General features: G+C 38.1%; 1 protein-coding gene across 1 annotated transcript in view; it reads left to right on the top strand.

The window, feature by feature from the left end:
• LOC123231249 (methylthioadenosine phosphorylase) overlaps positions 1 to 16,038 on the top strand; it is a 69,960-nt gene extending 53,922 nt beyond the window's left edge. Inside the window, exons 6-8 of the mRNA XM_044657504.1 lie at positions 7,108 to 7,347; positions 12,653 to 12,775; positions 15,431 to 16,038. Of these exons, the coding sequence (XP_044513439.1) occupies positions 7,108 to 7,347; positions 12,653 to 12,775; positions 15,431 to 15,469 (402 nt within the window). The 3' untranslated portion in view covers positions 15,470 to 16,038. The remainder of the gene's footprint in view (positions 1 to 7,107; positions 7,348 to 12,652; positions 12,776 to 15,430) is intronic.
• Positions 16,039 to 19,087: the final 3,049 nt, after the last annotated feature.

Raw genomic sequence — 19,087 nt, 5'->3', positions numbered from 1 at the left:
TTTCAATGTTTTGATCAATTGTACTGATTTTTTTCCTCATACTTTTTTTTGCTGGTTTTTTTGTTGTTCTTTTTGTTTTTTTGGTCTAAAAAGCAGTCTTTAGTATGGGGGATCGCTCTTGGAGGAAGAAGGAAAAAGGATACCTGGGAAATTTATGGTATTTGGAAAAAATAAGCCATCAACAAAAAATATTTTAAAAATTAAAAAAAAGAAATTGCTCCTCCCTTTGCTACATTTCATGAGGTTGGCTTCTTCTTTTCATACCATAAAACTTTATCGCAATTGCCTCTTCCTTTGTTCAAGCCTCTCCTTCATTCCATCCTCCAAATGTCACCAAAATGATTTTCCTGATCGGGAATGATGGGAGCCAAGATGGGTGGAGTAGAACAGAGAAGCTTCAAGTCACCATGAGAATCCTCTCCAACCAATATTAAAATATCACCATGAAACAAATATAATAAAAAGAGATGTGAAAAATCATTATAGAGAGGGGAGGATAAGGGTGGTGATGAGCAATACTTAGATTTTACTCTCATTGTATCTATAGGGATAAAAAATAATAAAGGCTGGTATAAATATATATATTAGTATTTTAATTAAAGCCATGTTGATAGATAAAGTTATTAGACCACACGCTTATAAGAATTCAAAACTGCCGCTCCAGTCATTATTACCTCTTCCTCAGTCTCCTGGCCAAGAGACCACTCTCCCCCAACCCAGGAGATTATAAACTCTTCTCTGCGTCAAGACGTAGGTGTCCCCACGCCCAAAGAACCGGAACCAGAAACCCATTGGACCACAGGAAATGTAGTTTGACAATTTCCCCATGTCCAGAAAATACATATATATATACACTTAAAGATGGCATTTCCCAAATTTCACTTAGTAAGAACTATTGATTTAATAAATAAAACCAGGAATTTGTACTTCGAAAAAAAAAATAAAATAGATAAGTACTGATAAATCTAATCAAAATGATTTTCCTAATGCATTAACTTAAACATCTTATTCCTTCCCAGCCCTGCCACCATCAGCCAAGTTCAGTGGCTTCCCATGATAACACTAGAATCAAATTTAAAATCCTCTGTTTAGCATTTAAAGCCATTCAAAAAGTTGTTCTCTCTTCTGTTTTGCCATTCTTACTCATTTCTCCTTTCTCTATGGTCCAAGCCCACTGACCTACTTGTTGGCTCTCACAAATAAGTCCTTCTCCTTATTGTACCTTTTCACTGGCTATTTACTACACACACACACACATATACACACACACACACACACACACACACACACACACACACACACCTCAATTATATTCCATTCTCACTTCCACTCTTAGAAAACCTGGTTAAATGGAGCCTATGCGCCACTTCCTATAGCTGCTCTTGCATTCCTTCCAAAGCTAGCTTGCATATACTGTGAATGTACTTCATATGTACTGGTTTCTATACATGTCATCTCCCCCATAGATTGGTTTTATTTGCTTTTTCTTTTATCCCTAGTACTTCACAGTGCCTAGCATTTGGTAAGTGCCTAGTATATGCTTTGTTGAATGATGCCAATCAGTTTTTCCTGCAAACAGATCTGAAGGTGTCACATTTTAATAAAATTTTTTAACAAAACCCTGTAGATTCTAGCAGATTTCTAAATGGATTTTTAAATTTTCAGCCTCTTTTGGGTTCTTAAGCTTGCACATATGAGAGGTTTAAAGATACTGGACTTGTGTATGTCTACCTCCAGAGAAAGAACTGATGAAGAGAAATAATCAAGACATAGTTTTAAATATACATAAATCTTTTTGTCAAATGATGCCCTCTCTAATAAGGCAAAGGGAGGGAGTTACCTGAGTATTTTAATGTAACAAATAAATTAATTTAGAAAAAGAAAAAGGTTAAGTGATTCTGGGTGGGAGGGGGAGATGATGGATAGTTTTTAGCAGCAAATGTTGGACTAGATTTATACTATCCTTAGTTAATATCTCAAAGCAAAATAGAGACTTAGAATGATGGTTCTATTTTTGAGACCACTGTTTAAGGTAAACCTTGCCAGATCATCTACAATTCTGTCCATATCTTCGGGAATTCAGGTCTTGTCGACTTTATTTATCCATCAGTGATCCTTCAAGATTACGTTAAACATACTGAATTTCGTTTACAGCCTTAAAATAGCAAGAGAAGAATTAGGAGAAGGAGAAATGGGAGTTCAAGATAGATAATTCATTATTGAATGATGTAACTGGTACAGGAAGCGCACCAGGTTTCTAAGCCATTTTAAGGGGAATAACGGGGATTCTGTTTTGTTCCCTGGGGAAGCCCTATTGGTTTGGTATTGATTCCTTGGCCCTGCCGTGGCTCAGACCAGTGGGCTGGGATCTAGGCCTGACTGCAGTTCACATCTAAGGGAGCCCCATTCCCGGTGCTCGCCCAGGGGGAAGCGGAGGGGCAACACTCTCCTGATTCGTTGATATGAAGGAATATGTCCAGCAGAAGCCGCCATGCTGGCCTGACATACACCACGGAGTGCTTATTGCAGGGGAAACTGGTAGGAACTCAGTGACAGCCATTAGAGTGGTTCAAAGTAAGGAGGAGGAGAACTGGGAGCCCACACAGGGCGCAGACCCCACATTTGGAGGAGTTCTCGAATATGGGGTTGGTGAGGGATTGAGTTACAGTTTTTCTTAGCTGGGGACTAGCTTATAGTGAAACAGAGGAAGGGTCCATTATTCTCTTCGGTCTTACCCATACTCATACCTAGCTCTAATTTTAGTTACTGGCAAGAGAGGAAGGGGAACTGAAAGCAGTTGCCCCACTTTATGGGTTGGCCTGGGTTACAGGAAGAGTGCCAGGCTGTGAAGTACAGTTCTGAGTGTTCCTCGTGCCCCATAATGGTCACTCTTCAGACTGGCATGATTAGTCAGACTACCAAACACAATTTACTACAAACTGATAGTTTCCAGTGAAGATCTCAGTGGTACAGTGGAGAATTTGAACTCAGGCCTTCAAATTCCTTTTAAAAAGGCCCTAAGTATAATGGGACCTTTCCACCAGACTTGCAACCTAAACTTTCTGTATATGTTGGGGTTTTTTTCCATTAAAATGTGAGCGCCTTGAGAGTGGGAACCATCTTACTTTTCTATTTGTATCCCTAGTTCCTGGTGCATAGTAAACTGGTGATGGCAAACCTATGACGTGTCAGCACTGACACATGTAGCCATTTTTGATGACATGCGGCTGCCTACGAAGAAGTACGGGGCCACATGCCGGATGAAACATTTGCTGTAATGTAATGTAGACACTCTATGCACTATAGATGACAATTCTACCTATGTTAAATTTTACCTATTTTGGTTTATTAAATGCAGTTATATATTACAATTATACATTTTTGTTATTTAAACTATAAATATCATGAAATTACTTTTTTTTTTCTCGAAGTGACACACCACCCGAGTTATGCTCATTTTTTTGGGCAAATTTTGACACACCAAGCTCAAAAGGCTGCCCATCACTGTAGTAAGCACTTAATAATTCATTTTCTTATGTGTGTATACTATAAAAAGGGAAGCAGAAAATGGGGTGCAAAAGTAGGGGAAGGAGTTTTGCAAGAGCCGGTCTTATGCCAGGAACAGATGATGCATGATTCTGGAACACAGAGGGAAGATAAAGAGGGAATACCAACGATCAGGAGCCACTCTTGGACTTCCTGTCCTCTGGATGGTCTGGAGCTGAAACTTCCTCTCTATCTCTCTGAATTAAGGAGGATTTTTGGTTTCCTATTCCCTGAAGCCAAATATATCAAATCTGGTGTTTCTGCCTGGAGAAACACTTCATTACTTGAGATTCAACAGTGTTGACTGTTTTAATGGCACGATTCATGTTAGAACTACAAGATAGTTCAAGAAATAATCCAACAGCCATTCAGATATTTTGAACTAGACATCCAGAAGATATCTTACACTCATTTATGTCCAAAGTAGAGCTCTTTCCCCACTAAACCTACCTCCCTGTCCTACCTCCCTTATCACTGTAGAGGGAAACAGTATTCTCCCAGTTCCTCGGGCTCACAACCCCACAGGTCGTCCTAGATTCTTCTCTGTCTCCTTATACTCCATATCCAGGCTGTTGCCAAAGCCTATTGATTTTCCTTTGTAGCATCTTTCCTGTACGCCCCCTTGTCTCCTCTGACACTGCCATCACTCCAGTGCAGGCTCTCCTGTGCACTAGCTTGCCGGTAGTCTGCCTGCCTCAGGTCTCTCACCATTCCAATCCATCCTTTGTATCAGCCACTAAAGGATTCTCCGAAAATGCAAGTCCATTCCTCTACTCGACAAACGCCATCCCTCTTGCCTCCAGGATTAAATACAGAATGTTCTGTTTGGCATTCAAAGCTCCTTCATCGTCAAGCTTTGTCTTCCCTTTCCATTCTTCTTAGACCTTCCTTCTTCAGTCCGGGTACACTGGCCACCTGGCTGTGCCATAAATAATACCCCATCTCTCCCAGCTCCAGCCAGAGGAATGGCTGTTCCCCATTCTGAAATGACTCTCCTCAACGCCACCTACTAACTTTCCTGGCTTCCTTTAATTCCCAACTAAAATTACATACTTGACTGGAAACTTTTCTATCCTCTCTTAATTTTTGTGCCTTTCCTCTGTTAGTTATTTTTCTACTTATCTTGTCTAAGGTTACTTTGTATATATTTGCACATTATTCCTCCCATTAGGTTGTATTGAGGGAAGGAACTGTTTTTTTGCCTTTTTGTACACTCACCCCAGCACAGTGCCTTGCTCATAGTAGGTGCTTAATAAATGTTGGTTCTTTGATTTCCCCCTCCAGCCTCGCTGCAAGACTAGGCTCTATAATGTATCTAGAATGGTACTGCCATAGGCCTTTAGCAAGAATGGAAATCATGAGCTTCTTCCCTGCTGTGATAATGGAGAATATTAATAGGTATCCCCTGGGACAGTGTAGTGGTGTAGAGGTTCTCTATAATGTGACTTAAACCTCCATCTGGGTCCTCCATTCATGAGCACACAAACTGCAGCCCATTCATATCTTTGTGTCCTCCCCTAAATACTCCAAAGAAGACTGATCACTTCAACATGTTGGAGGTATACCTCTAGGTCTTGCTCTGTCATCTCCAAAGTCCCGGTGTGAAAGAAGGGCTCTCTTTCTTTCCATTTGTTAACCCTCATGGTTATTACATGATTAAAGAGGATTCATTTCCAAGAACAGACATAAAACTCTTAGCCACAAGTTGGCAGCCCAGTGGAGCTAGGACCAAAATAAAATATAATTAGGAAATGTTTAACAAAATAAAAATACAGTTCAACATAGATAATGTTAAATGAGTGATTTTCTAAAACAGTGTGTAGAATATAAGCATCTGTTTTTATTTGAGTTTGCTCTAGAAGATATTTACTAGCAGTGTGATCCTAGGCAAGTCATTTGACCCCTATCTGCCTCAGTTTCCTCATCTGTAAATTAAGGATAATAACAGCATCTACCTTTTTTTTTAAAAAACTCCTTACCTTCCATCTTGAAGTCAATACTATGCATTGGCTCCAAGGCAGAAGAGTGGTAAGGGCTAGGCAATGGAGGTCAAGTGACTTGCCCAGGGTCACACAGCTAGGAAGTGTCTTAGGTCAGATTTGAACCCAGGACTTCCCATCTTTAGGCCTGACTCAATCCACTGAACCACCCAGCTGCCCCCAGCACCTACCTTCTAAGATTATGAGAGGTTCAAATGAGAAAATATTTGTAAAGTCTTCCTACAGTGCCTGGCACATAGTAGGTACTTAATAAATGCTTGTTTCCTTCCTTCCAAAACTTTTTGTGAAGTAAGGATCATAAGTGAAGGTACCTAATGTTCAGACACAATTTTTTAGTTTTAAATTCAGAGCCTGGCTCTTTATTCCAGGCATTAATATACTAGAGCATTCAAGTATATATCCATTGACAGTTTAGGATTATAGATTTAGAACTAGAAAGGACTGGGTCTTTAGAAGTCATCTAGTTCAATCCCTTCATTTTAAAAATAAAGTCAGGACCATAGATTAAGCTAATTGCCCAAGATGAATTACCCAAGGACAGAACTAGATTTGGTCTTTTTCTCTAAAGAACACCCTTAGTTTCTGGTCATGTTCTGCCAAGGTTCCAACCATTTCCATTTAAAAATCTGAGTTTTGGGAGCAGCTGAGTGGCTTAGTGGATTGAGAGTCAGACCTAGAAATGGGCAGTCCTAGGTTCAAATTTGGCCTCAGACAGGACCTAGCTGTGTGACCCTGGGCAAGTCACTTAACTCCCAGTGCCTAACCCTTACCAAGGTAAGGGTTTTAAAAAAAGAAAAGAAATTGACCTCTTCTTGTTAGTAAGAATCATACAGAATAGAATTTCCCCAATAGTTCTTCAGAGTTTGACATTCTCTTTTTTCCCTTTTTTTTTAAACCCTAACTTATTTCCTAAAATTAATACTAAGAATCAGTTTCAAGGCAGAAGAGAGGTAAGGGCTAAGCAATTGGGATCAAATGACTTGCCCCAGAGTCACATAACTAGGAAGTGTCTAAGACGAGATTCGAACTCAGAGCCTCTGACTTCCAGGCCTGGCTCTCTACTGGGCCACCTAACTGCCCCCAGATTTGTTCTTAATTCCAAATCACTGCCCTTTTTGCTACAACATGATGCTTTAATTTTAATTGCATAGACATCATTCTAGAACTTAGTATACTGTTGTGAAGCTGAATTTCACCCCTCTCATCTCTAAACCTACTCCTCCCCTCTACTCATTTTTTACTTCTAGATCAGCAGTTCCTAGCCATTTCTAAAATATATATTTAAAATACAAGGTTCTGTTTTCTAATGTTGAAAAATGTCATAATCGGACACACGAAATTCCCAAACATGAGGAAAAAAACCACAGTGATAATGCATGATGCACATATGGATTTGAAAGGCCTGCTGGCCATAACTCTACAGAACTAAAGTGCACATGATTGGGAGCCACTGCCTTAGATCCCTGACACCTTGTTTTTTAGATGTACTTTTAAGGAATCTAGGGATATTCTTGATGTGTATAAACCGACTATGGGGGTTTTGTTTGTTGTTTTGTTTTAGGTTCTCTTAGAGACTGCTAAGAAACTTGGGCTAAAGTGCCACTCCAAGGGAACGATGGTAACAGTGGAGGGACCCCGTTTTAGTTCTCGAGCAGAAAGCCTAATGTTCCGTATTTGGGGAGGAGATCTTATCAACATGACCACAGTTCCAGAGGTGGTGCTTGCCAGAGAAGCTGGAATTTGCTATGCAAGCATTGCCATGGCAACGGATTATGACTGCTGGAAAGAGCATGAGGAGGCGGTGAGTAGAATCTCCTTAAAGAAGTCCCTTCTTCAGTGAAAAGATTTAATAAAGCTAACTCCATTTAGGGAAAGTTTTCTGTGCTTCTTATACGTGGTTTTAGGTTTAGATCTCATATTTCTAAAACTGCTTTTGAAAAGTGGAAATGAGACTAGCCTTTGGTATTTGCATTAACATATTGTAGAAAAGTTTCCTTTTTTTACTTTTCAGGGGAAACTTGAATCTTGAGATCTGTCTCTGTTAGGGTAAAAGGCGGATTTATAAGTGATCAGTTATATTGCAAAGCTGTCTTAGCTGTCTTATATATTCAGAATCTCATAATAATTTGGGAAGTATGGCTTTAGTATGAATGGGGATGATTCTGATTCAGTGTAAAATTTCCTTAGATTAGTTTTGTTTCCCTTTTTTTTCCTCCCTGCCCCCCAAAAAGTAGGGCTTACTACTGTTTTCTTAAGGGGATATCATTCATGCTGTGGATAATTCACAGCATTTAACTTAAACCACATAATCTCATAGTTTCCATTGGCTCTGTAATGGGAAATTTGTCAACTGAGTGTTCTTTACTAGAAGTTATTGATTTCAGAAGTGGGAAGGTATTATAAAAATAAATTAGGGGGGCAGCTGGGTAGCTCAGTGGAGTGAGAGTCAGGCCTAGAGACAGGAGGTCCTAGGTACAAACCCGGCCTCAGCCACTTCCCAGCTGTGTGACCCTGGGCAAGTCACTTGACCCCCATTGCCCACCCTTACCAATCTTCCACCTACGAGACAATACACCGAAGTACAAGGGTTTAAAAAAAAAAATTTTTTTTTAATAAATAAATAAATAGATTAGGGGGGGCAGCTGGGTAGCTCAGTGGATTGAGAGCCAGGCCTAGAGACAGGAGGTCCTAGGTTCAAATCTGGCCTCAGGCACTTCCCAGCTGTGTGACCCTGGGCAAGTCACTTGACCCCCATTGCCTACCCTTACCACTCTTCTGCCTTGGGGCCAATACAGAGTATTGACTCCAAGATGGAAGGTAAGGGTTTAGATAGATAGATAGATAGATAGATAGATAGATAGATAGATAGATAGATAGATAGATAGATAGATAGATGAATGAATAAATAAATAAATAAATTAGTGATTAATTCATTCCTTAAATTAATTAAAGAACAAATGCTGCTTAGAAGAAAGGGGTCCAGCTTAGGGAAAGAGTTTTAAAGGTTACCTTAAAAGAGAGAAGACTGTTCAGGGGGTTACTTAAAAAGAATTCCCAGAAACCCCTAGGAAAAGGCAGTTGGAAATACTGGTTACTCACTCTCTCTGGAGCTTCCTTATTGGGAATAGTTGTCCAGGGAATTGGCTCTGATCAGTCTTTGAAGATTTTGGTGCTAACTAGCTTTGGAAAACATCTTTATATATGAGAAGATCTGAGAGGGATTTAATTGAAATAGAGTGAGTGGCTGAGGCTGTTCCCTGGAACACCACAGGGAGGGGCAGCAGAGAGCAGCATCTGTGAAACCTATCAGGAGTTGAATCTCTGAGGCTGAGCAGACACAGAGAGCAACCTTCAATCTGTGAATATCCAATTTAAGAGAAAGGAGTTTAAGGATAATTATAAGTTTGTATTTTAACATAAGAGTTAAATAGATAGATTTGGGTTAGGTAGTCAGCTATAGTTTAGATTAAGGAGATTCACCTGTGGTGAATAAGAAGAAAATCCTTACGAATCAGTTTTTTGGGGAAATATATAGAAATCCTAGAATTAGGGTAAGAGTTTTCCTACATTACTTTCTACCTCCTTTATCCTTTCCCTGCTTCTCCAAATAGTAAATAAATAGGTTTTATAGTAATTTGTCAGTTTTCATCTACCACCAGAATCAGATAGGCCCTAATATCTTTAGCAGAATCTATATCACCTAATCAATACCAACTGACAATCAGCTGGCCATAATCAATATCAATATCATATATTTACCATTACAAGTGGCGAGCCAAAAGGATTAGAACCAGCAGTCTTATCAATAATATTATAAGTAAACTACAAGAACCATGATTCCAGGAAGCTTAAGTTTTTGCTAAAAGAATTCCTGAGTATTTTAGAGACCTCCCCCTCCCAAAGACAGGACTAAATATCCTCTGACTTGCAATATTAGATCCACTAAAGTTTAAACCAATAGGTGGATGTAGCATCTTGTTGGGATTGATGATTAAGTATTTAATATATTACATCCTAACTCGAATTAAGAATAACAAGAAGAAACAATTGAGAGAAAATCAAATAAACATGAGGTTGAACTATTTAGAAAATGTGATACTGAGACAAGGAAAAATGATGGAACAATATTTTAATGGCACTAAACTAGAAAAGGAAACAATTGGACTGAATAGAAATATTGGCAGTTTCTTCCCACTACACGAAGTTCCCACACTAACCCCTGAGCATGAACCATAAATATAAGACACCAACAAGGCATTCACTCAGGCAGACATGGACAATTTTAGGAAAGGTACTCCTTCTTTTGAGGAGGAACTTATTGCTGTTATTAAGAAATTTGAGAAAATCATTAAAGTTTGATCCTACTTACCTTGACTGAGTTTTTAATGGATGAATTACTGACAAAGAGAGAGAAAGAGAAAATTATTCAGGAGACAAACCAAAATTGGAATACCCCTGACTGGCCAATTCAGGATCCATTTTGGGATTTGAACAGTGGGGAAGATTACAACAAACTAGTCAAAGCAAGGCAGGCAATATTAAAAACAACGAGGGAGTGCTCAGACAGGCCAGGGACTTGGAAATTTTCAAGAAACTGAAGCAGGAGAGTGGAGAAACTCCCTCTGCATTCATGAACAGGCTTATAGAAATGGGAGAAAGGTATATAGACCTGGACATTTCAAAAGAACTGGATGTACATCATTTATGTAGGCAATTTGTGAAGAACACTTGTGTAGTGGTTAAGAATGATTTTAAGCTGCCAGTGCCCAGACTGAAATACGATGGAAATTGATGAATTAAGGTATGTAGCAATGTACATTTTTAATGCAAAGACAGACATGATGAGGGAAATAACAAGTTAGTAGAAGACCTCAGAAAAGATATAAAAGATTTAAAATCAAATTAAATGAGGTGGAAAAAGGAGAAACATCAGTAGGATTGGCTGCTGTTAGGGAATATATACCACCAAGAAGATTCAACGCTCAGGGACCTATATGCTACATGTGTGGGAAGTATTTACAGTATTAAGTATAGTATTATTAAGTATATATTAAGTACAGTATTAAGTAAGTATTAAGTATAAATGGAAAGTACGCTGGTATAGAATTCAGAAAACCAAGTCTTTAGAACTAGTTCTGCCAAGCAGGCCTGAGCTAATTTGCTTTCTTCTCTCTGGGCCTCTGTTTTCATATTTGTAAAATGTTGGAGTTGGGTTAGATGATCTCCAAATCCCTTCCATTTCTAAGGTCCTGTAATGGTAGGGCTACCAACCTGTTCTTTGCTGACTGATACTCCAAGATTTCTCTGGGAAAATAACCAGCTACATAGTTCTTTACAATTCACAAACCAACCACTTCCCTCACTTCCTTTAGAAGATAGGTAATATTATTAATTCTATTTGCAGTTGAGGAAGATGAGACAGAGAATTTAAGTAACTTGCTCAGGGTCACATAGCTAGTATGTCAGTGATTCAGGGATTAGAGGTTTGGAGGTCTGAAGACTTATCTTTCTGGCCTCAGACACTAGTTAACTCTATTTGCCTCAGTTTCCTCATCTATAAATATGCATGAGAAGGAAATGGTAAGAAACTCCAATATCTTTACCAGGAATGTCCCAAATGAGGTCACAACTGAACGACAACTAGATATGGGTCTTATTCATAAATAGTATTCTTTCCACTATATCATCTTCCCTTCTTGGCTGTGGAAATTCTGAACAAGTATATAAGGGGCCAGTGCTAAATTTGTTGGAAAAAGCTTCTTAAGATAAATCACTTCTGAAAGGCAGAGGTGGTACCAGAAGAGAGACTGTGAATAAACAAGTATGTAATATAAATGAGGAAAGATGCTTGGGCCCAGGGTAAGGGGAGAATAGCCTAAAAAGACAGTCATACCACTCCTGTATGGTACTTATATGTCTCAGCATTCTGATGGATATGTCTAAAGAGAAAAAGGCCTAGAAAACTCTTACTGAGCCTCCCCTGGAAAAATGTTTTTATATTAAGTTGACTGTGGAACTTGCAAAAATTCAGGAAGTGATATGTGGTAATTTAAATTGCAATTTGGATTTAGTCATAAATAATCTAAACTTTATTTTTAAAATTGCAAGCCCTTTTCTCCTGCCTCTGAAACCTTGTTAGGAAATGAGGAAATAGTGAGAGGGAATTTCTAATGTTGAAAACCAAAGGTCTGTCAGATTCCTCCAACTTTTTGTTACTTTTTGTACCCCAAGGGTATAAGCACAGCAACTTTCACATTTTAGAGGTTCTAGCCCTTGGTTGACTTCTTAGGGATCTCTTGTGTTAGGTAAACTAGAATCACACATTCCCCAATGATAATTTGTTTTTTTAAAAACTTGTATGTTATATTATTTATGCTATTATATGATTTCTCAATTGATGGAGGATTTAGAAGATAAGGGCTCTTTATTCCCTTTTTTATTTCCTTCTGCACAGAGTAAAAACCTCAGATTTTCTAATTTTTCTTAAGACACTAAATTTTCTTCAAAACTGAAAGCCATTTAAAAATATTAAAGTAGTATTTTTTTAAAAATCCTTTCCTTCCATCTTAAAATGAATGCTAGATATTAGAAGAGTGGGATGGGATGGGCAATTGGGGTAAGTGACTTACCCAGAGTCACACAGCTAGGAAGTGTCTGAGGTCATAGTAGAACCCAGGACTTCCTGTCTATCCTCTGAGCCACCCAGCTGCTCCTTGTCTTTCTTTTTGATAAATGAAAAGGTCAAATTTAGGGCTGGAAGAAGCCTCAGTGATTATCTCATCCACCTCCTTGGGAAATTGAGGTCCAGAGAGGTCATGATTTACCCATTGTCACACAAGAAGTAAATAGAAGAGCCACGATTTAAATCTAGGGGTCCTCTGATTACAAATCCAGCATTCTTTTCATCACCTGCCATCTCCTTTAGAATGTTAGAGATTTAGTGTAAGTAGTCTTCAGTGCCACCCTTTGATATCATTCCAATATTTTTTCAATGAGTCATTTTCCGTAAACTTAGATACAGTTTCATGAAACATGTTGGTATCACAAAATGTGAAACTGAATTGAAAGACATTAGGGCTTTTAATGGCACTTCCTCTTTTATTTAGGTTTCAGTAGATAATGTCATGAAGACTCTGAAAGAAAATTCAAATAAGGCCACCAGTTTGCTTCTTACTGCAATACCACAGATTGGCTCTATGGAATGGACAGAGACCCTGCGTAGCATGAAGGTGAGTCTCTTAAAAATGAACGTGTAGCAGAAGACAAAACAGTAGCCTGATCAGCTGCCTGACTTACTTACAGCCTTCTCCACCCCTCCACTTTGTTCTTCCTGTCCCTACTTCTGTCCTCACCTCTCCTATCCCCTCCTTTCCTTTTTTTTTTTTTTTTTTTTTTTTTAAATACCAACAGTTTACACTTTACATGCATTTCCTTACGTAGGGTTACCCTGAAGGACTGTCTCCTGTTTACAGACAGGATGGGAGGAACCTTAGAGCCCGCCTATCACAACATGACCCTGATCAAGAATATCCATTCCCCAAAATGTGCAGCAAGAGGCTATTTGGCCTCTGTAGAGTTGGAAAATCTTTGCTACTTTTCAAGGCAACCTATTTCACATTGGAACATCTCTAATATTTTTTAAGCCTTGCTATGAGAGATATTTCATGTGTATATATTTTTTAATTTTTTATTTTATTTTGAATATTTTCCCATAGTTACATTTTTCATATTCTTTCCCTTTCCCTCAAGCCCCCCCAACCCCCCTTAGCTGACGCACAATTCCACTGGGTTTTACATGTATCATTGATCAAACCTAATTCCATAAATTGATAGTTGGACTAGAGTTATCGTTTAGTATCTACATCCCCAATAATATCCCCATCAGCCCATGTGTTCAAGCAGTTGTTTTTCTTCTGTGTTTCTCCTCCCTCAGTTCTTCCTCTGAATGTGGCTAATTTTCTTTCTCATAAGTCCCTCAGCATTGCTTTGGATCTTTGCTATGATCCAATCTTTTGTTATGCTACTGAGAAGCTGAACTTGGGGCTTTGAATAACCTGAAAAGCATAGTAGGGAACAACTTTCTAAAAATAATTAATTAATTGGTTTGGGGGTGGGGGGGGGAACGGTCCATGGTTGCAGAATTCATGTTCTCTCCATCTCCTTTTTCCCTCCCTCCTTCCAGAGCTGACAAGCAATTCACTGGGTTTACATGTGTTATCACTTGATACCTATTTCCATATTATTCATTTTTATAGTAATCTTTTAAAACCCAGACCAATAGGGAACAATTTTTTTAAAAAAAGTTTTTACTTGGGGGGCAGCTGGGTAGCTCAGTGGATTGAGAGCCAGGCCTAGAGACGGGAGGTCCTAGGTTCAAATCCGGCCTCAGACACTTCCCAGCTGTGTGACCCTGGGCAAGTCACTTGACCCCCATTGCCTACCCTTACCAATCTTCCACCTATAATTCAGTACACAGAAGTTAAGGGTTTAAAATTTAAAAAAAAAAAAAGTTTTTACTTGGAAAAATGCTTTTCAGTGGGAGAGATTTCATCATCAACCAGAAGTGTTCTGTGAATGCCTCCCATAGAAGGATATGTAACTATGATCACAGTCAATGAAGAATTTTCTTTTAGTACCTGAATCATATATCTCCAAAAATTCCTTCTGAATGCAAAGATAAAGATTATAAAAACAAAACTGTTAGCTGAACACTTAATAAGTTTTTATTATAGCCACATTCTGATTTGTCAGATTTATGTTATGATAAAGTTGTATTTTTTAGTATGCTCTGTCTATTATTCCTCCATTTAATGAGGCAATGAGACCTCCCTTTTTCTTTCTCTCCTCCCATTCTGCTAATCCAAGGCTCAGTTTAAATCCTCTCTCATGAAGCTTTTTTCCTCCTCTTGCTTATTAACTAGTTTTGCTTTCTCTGAATTAACAGCCTTTTGTTCCTCTATTTCTGATCTTTCACTTTCCACCTTGTTTTGGAATTATATTATGTGTTAACAAGTTTGTCTTTATTAAATCCTACCATGTGCATTTAATTAGCATTGTAAGTATAGTGAAAATGGTCATTTTTTTCTTAATCCTATAAGTAGCCAAAAAGGAAAAAAAAAAAAAACCAAGGGCCAAGGAGCCACAGACAGGATCACATAAAATGTATAGTAATCCTCTTTTTAAAAAATAAGTATGAGGAATTATATTCCAAAATTCAAATGAAAGCCAAAATATTTTACCCAGCAAAATCAATATAATTTCCTCCAATGGAGGAAAATTGATTTTTAATGAAATAGAAGCATTCTTAGTGAACAATTCTAAGTGGAAACTTAAATACAAAAGAGTCAAGAAAAAATAAAAGTTGAAAAGGAATGTGTGACCATCAGATATTAAATAAGAATGGTCACTTTCCAATAAAGAGAAATATTACAAGTGTCCCTTGAATATCACACTAAGAACAGAATAAGAGGGAGAAGCTAGGGTTTTTTTTTTTGTTTTTGTTTTATTTCGTGTGGTGTGTGTTCAAAATAAAAAGAAAGCAAGGTAAGAGGAACAGTTAATATATTAGGGGTGGCAAGATGAAGGAGGGAAATCTTTCCCGCCATCTGCATAAGTAGAGCTGGTGTGCTTCCAGTGTATCGGTATTAAATTTCTCTGTCAATCAGTCAATCTGTTGCTGTGGGTTCTAGAGATGAGGAAACTTAAGTCCCCCAAAATGAAGCGACTTGCCTGAGGGTCATATGGTGACTTTCCCCTCCCCCTCAGATATTATACCATATGCTATTTTCTAGTAAAGAAAACCCAATAAGTATCTTCAGTTCTTATTATTTGTTTACTTGACAACTATTCGACTTCATTAATTTGTTGATGTATCTTTATTTCAGCATACGGTCCAGTTTTCCATTATGTTACCAAGACACTGAAATGGTTTGGATACCCAGAGGAGCAGAAGTTACCCCCTCTCCAGTAATTTCCAGGATGTATAATTACCACAAATAACAAGTGAATCACTTGCCCCATACCACTTGTGAAATACTTGTGGTGATAAAAGATTGTATTTGCTCAAGACTAGATTTTGGTAGCTTCAGAAGTAAGTGGACCTCCAGATTTCTAGGGTACTTGAAAACAGGCTATCATATCCCAGTATCTCTGATGTTTATAAGTTTGAAGAAAGAAAACACCATATTAAAGAGAGTCATTTCTCTCCACAGTAAATGCTGACAGTATATTTATGCTCTAAAATATAAGGTAGTTTGTTTAGTCTTTTCTTTTAGAAAAGTACTTGACATCCATCTTTCCAAGAAACGTTATATTTGTCTAGAAATGAAGACATAATTCAGATATATATACATTTTAGTATTGTAGGCATTTTATTGGTGATACTTTATCTATTTTTTTAAATTGTTGCTGCTTTTATGGACCTGCGAATTCCTTTGTATATGGTTTATTGATTTGAACGTTTTGATTTTTTAATAAAATCATTTTCTTGCCTACCATAAAGTTAAGCTTTTTCTTTTAACTTGATTGATATTGAAAGTATTTCCAAGGAAGAACATTTGGAATTTACATTCGATGTATATCAAAAGGATACTAAGAGTATTCCAGGAAAGCTTTATCTCAAAATTGGATGTTTGAGTTTGCATTTCTGTTGTCTATAACAAAGCATTCTTTAAAGCATCGTAAGCCTTTGTTGTTTCAAATGTTTGTGATCATGATTGAGTTCTGTGCATTGTCATATGTAAAATATATACTGGCTTGCCTTTCAGATAATCTTATTTCTATAAAAAATAAATCATACATACTCCTGCAAACAACTTGTTCATATTGTTAGAAAAAGCCAAATTGTGGGTCAGCAGTAGGAAGAAGAGAAAGCAGCCTCATGAGAGTGTCTGCTCATTTAATCAGAAAAAAAATGGAGGCTGAGCGGTCAGAAGAAACCTTTTCCCAAACTGAAACCAATAGTGAATTTGGTAAGCACTCTGCTGAAAATATGGAAGAGGAGCAGGCCTTTAAAAAGTCTGTGAAAAAAATCTATTAAAAAAAACCACCAATGAGATGGTTGAACTGTGTATTTTTCTTCAAAAGAAAGAATGGTGGACCAGTGATCGGAAAAGGAGGCAAACATTTTAAAGCACTTTATACAGCCTACAATGCTAGTGTTTCTAGTTGCAATGACCCTGAGCTCATAAAGAGTATCAGTGCAGATACTGAAAGAAACTGGAAAATTTTTGGAGAAAATCATCCCTGCCTTGAAAGAGGATGTACAGTTGCCATCACTCACAACTATCAGCCTACTTTTGCTCAAATCTGATGCTGAGGAAGGTTTAAATGATTATCAGTACTATAAAGGAAGTGACTTTGAGCATTCAGAGTCTAAAAGGAGTTATTATGGGTGTCTAGGAAGCTAAAAACAAAGGACTTTCACAACAACATTAAAAACATTACTGGCAGTTTGTTTCCGAGAATCTTTATAGCAATGGTTTTCATGTACAGATTCTATGACAACTATTAAGCTTTTCCAGGAATGTTGTCCTTATTCCACTAGAGTTGTTCTTATTGGTAGAAAGTTTGTTAGGGCTATGGAGTCTTAAATATCATACTTATATCTGAGTCTCCCATCAAAGGATGTGTGCAACACTGGGCGTGGAGTCAGGAAAATTTGAGTTCAAATCCAATCTCAGACACTTACTGTGTGACCTTGAGCAAGTCACAACCTCTCTTTGCTTTAGTTCCTCATCTGTAAAATTGGGAACACACCGGAGAAGGAAATGGCAAGCCACTCCATTATCTTTGGCAGTCCATAGGATCACAATGAGTGTGACACAACAACTACAATATTCTGGGCACTGTGCTAGGAACTGAGGATACAAAAGGGGATAAAAGACAGCTCCTGCTTTCAAAACGCTTTCAACCTACCGATGAAGACAACATACAACAAATATGTACAAAACAGGCTACGTACAGGATAAATAGGAAATAACAGGAGAGGCACTAGAACTTTTTTGGAGTCTTCAGCTTCCTCTTATATGCTCAAACTAATTCTGAATTTGAATACTCTTAAGACATTTTGATGCGCTCATGTTCACTCCATTAGTTGGCCATTATTTCTGTAGAGAACTTTTTTAAAAGCTAAGTTTAAAGAGTGTTGTAGGCCAAGCAATTTGTCATAATTCATCAGGTTCAAGTTTTTCCTGTTGAAATACAACAGGCACCGGCCTTGGGGCAACCATGACAGTTTCCCCTTAAAAAAGGCTAACAGTCATAGAATCTATGCATGAAATTCATTGCTGTAAGATTTTCAGATATAAACTGCCAGTCATGTTTTTAGTTATTACTGCCATGTGTCTAAAAATATCTTTCCCTCCCTCTAACCGTGCACTTCAAAAATCCCCTGTGTCAGGGGCAGCTGGGCGGCTCAGTGGATTGAGAGTCAGGCCTAGAGACAGGAGGTCCTAGGTTCAAATCCGGCCTCAGACACTTCCCAGCTGTGTGACCCTGGGCAAGTCACTTGACCCCCATTGCCCACCCTTACCACTCTTCCACCTAGGAGCCAATACACAGAAGTTAAGGGTTTAAAAAAAAATCCCCTATGTAGTCAAGAAAAAAATTTACAACCACTATTGTCCAATAACAAGTTGGTGTGCAAACCTAGCTTCTCTATAGTCAAAAATAAATAATACACCAAGTCTACCAAAAAAAAACAGTAGTGATCATTGTTTTTTTCAGTAGCACATTTCCTTTTGTTATGTATTCCAGTGGCTGAGGGTAGATAGGTAGGAGAAAAAAACAACACTAAAAATGACAGCTAGGGTGAGACAGAGGGAGAATCTGAGGAAGTATGAGTCTTAGCATGTCGATAAACTGGCCAGCTTCAGGCAGCCACCAAGATCATGGTTTAAGTATCCCGTTTTTAATAGTCATTTTGTTTTTATTTTTACAAATTTTTAATTTTAGAAAATTTTTTTCCATGGTTACTTGATTCATGTTCTTACTCACCCCTCCACCCACCCCACTTCACCCACCCCCTGTGGCCAACGTACATTTCCACTGGTTTTTACATGTGTCATTGATCAAGACTTATTTCCATATTATTGATAGTTGCACTGGGGTGGTCTTTTAGAGTCTAAATCCCAAATCATATCTGAATCAACCCATGTGTTCAAGCAGTTGTTTTTCTTCTGTGTTTCTACTGCCATAGTTCTGAATGTGGGTAGTGTTCTTATAAGTCCCTCAGAATTGTCCTGGGTCATTGCATTGCTGCTAGTACAGACATCCATTACATTCAATTTTACCATAGTATATCAGTCTCTGTGTACAATGTTCTTCTGGCTCTGCTCCTTTCACTCTGCATCACTTCCTGGAGGTCTTTCCAGTTCACATGGAATTCCTCCAGTTTATTATTCCTTTTAGCACAATAGTATTCCATCACCAACAGATACCACAATTTGTTCAGCCATTTCCCAATTGAAGGGCATCCCCTCATTTTCCAGTTTTTTGCCACTACAAAGAGTGCAGCTATAAATATTTTTGTACATGTCTTT

The sequence above is a fragment of the Gracilinanus agilis genome, chromosome 1 (assembly GCF_016433145.1).
Source record: "Gracilinanus agilis isolate LMUSP501 chromosome 1, AgileGrace, whole genome shotgun sequence".
In the NCBI taxonomy this organism is placed as follows: domain Eukaryota; kingdom Metazoa; phylum Chordata; class Mammalia; order Didelphimorphia; family Didelphidae; genus Gracilinanus; species Gracilinanus agilis.
This window is presented reverse-complemented; position numbering and strand designations above follow the sequence as displayed.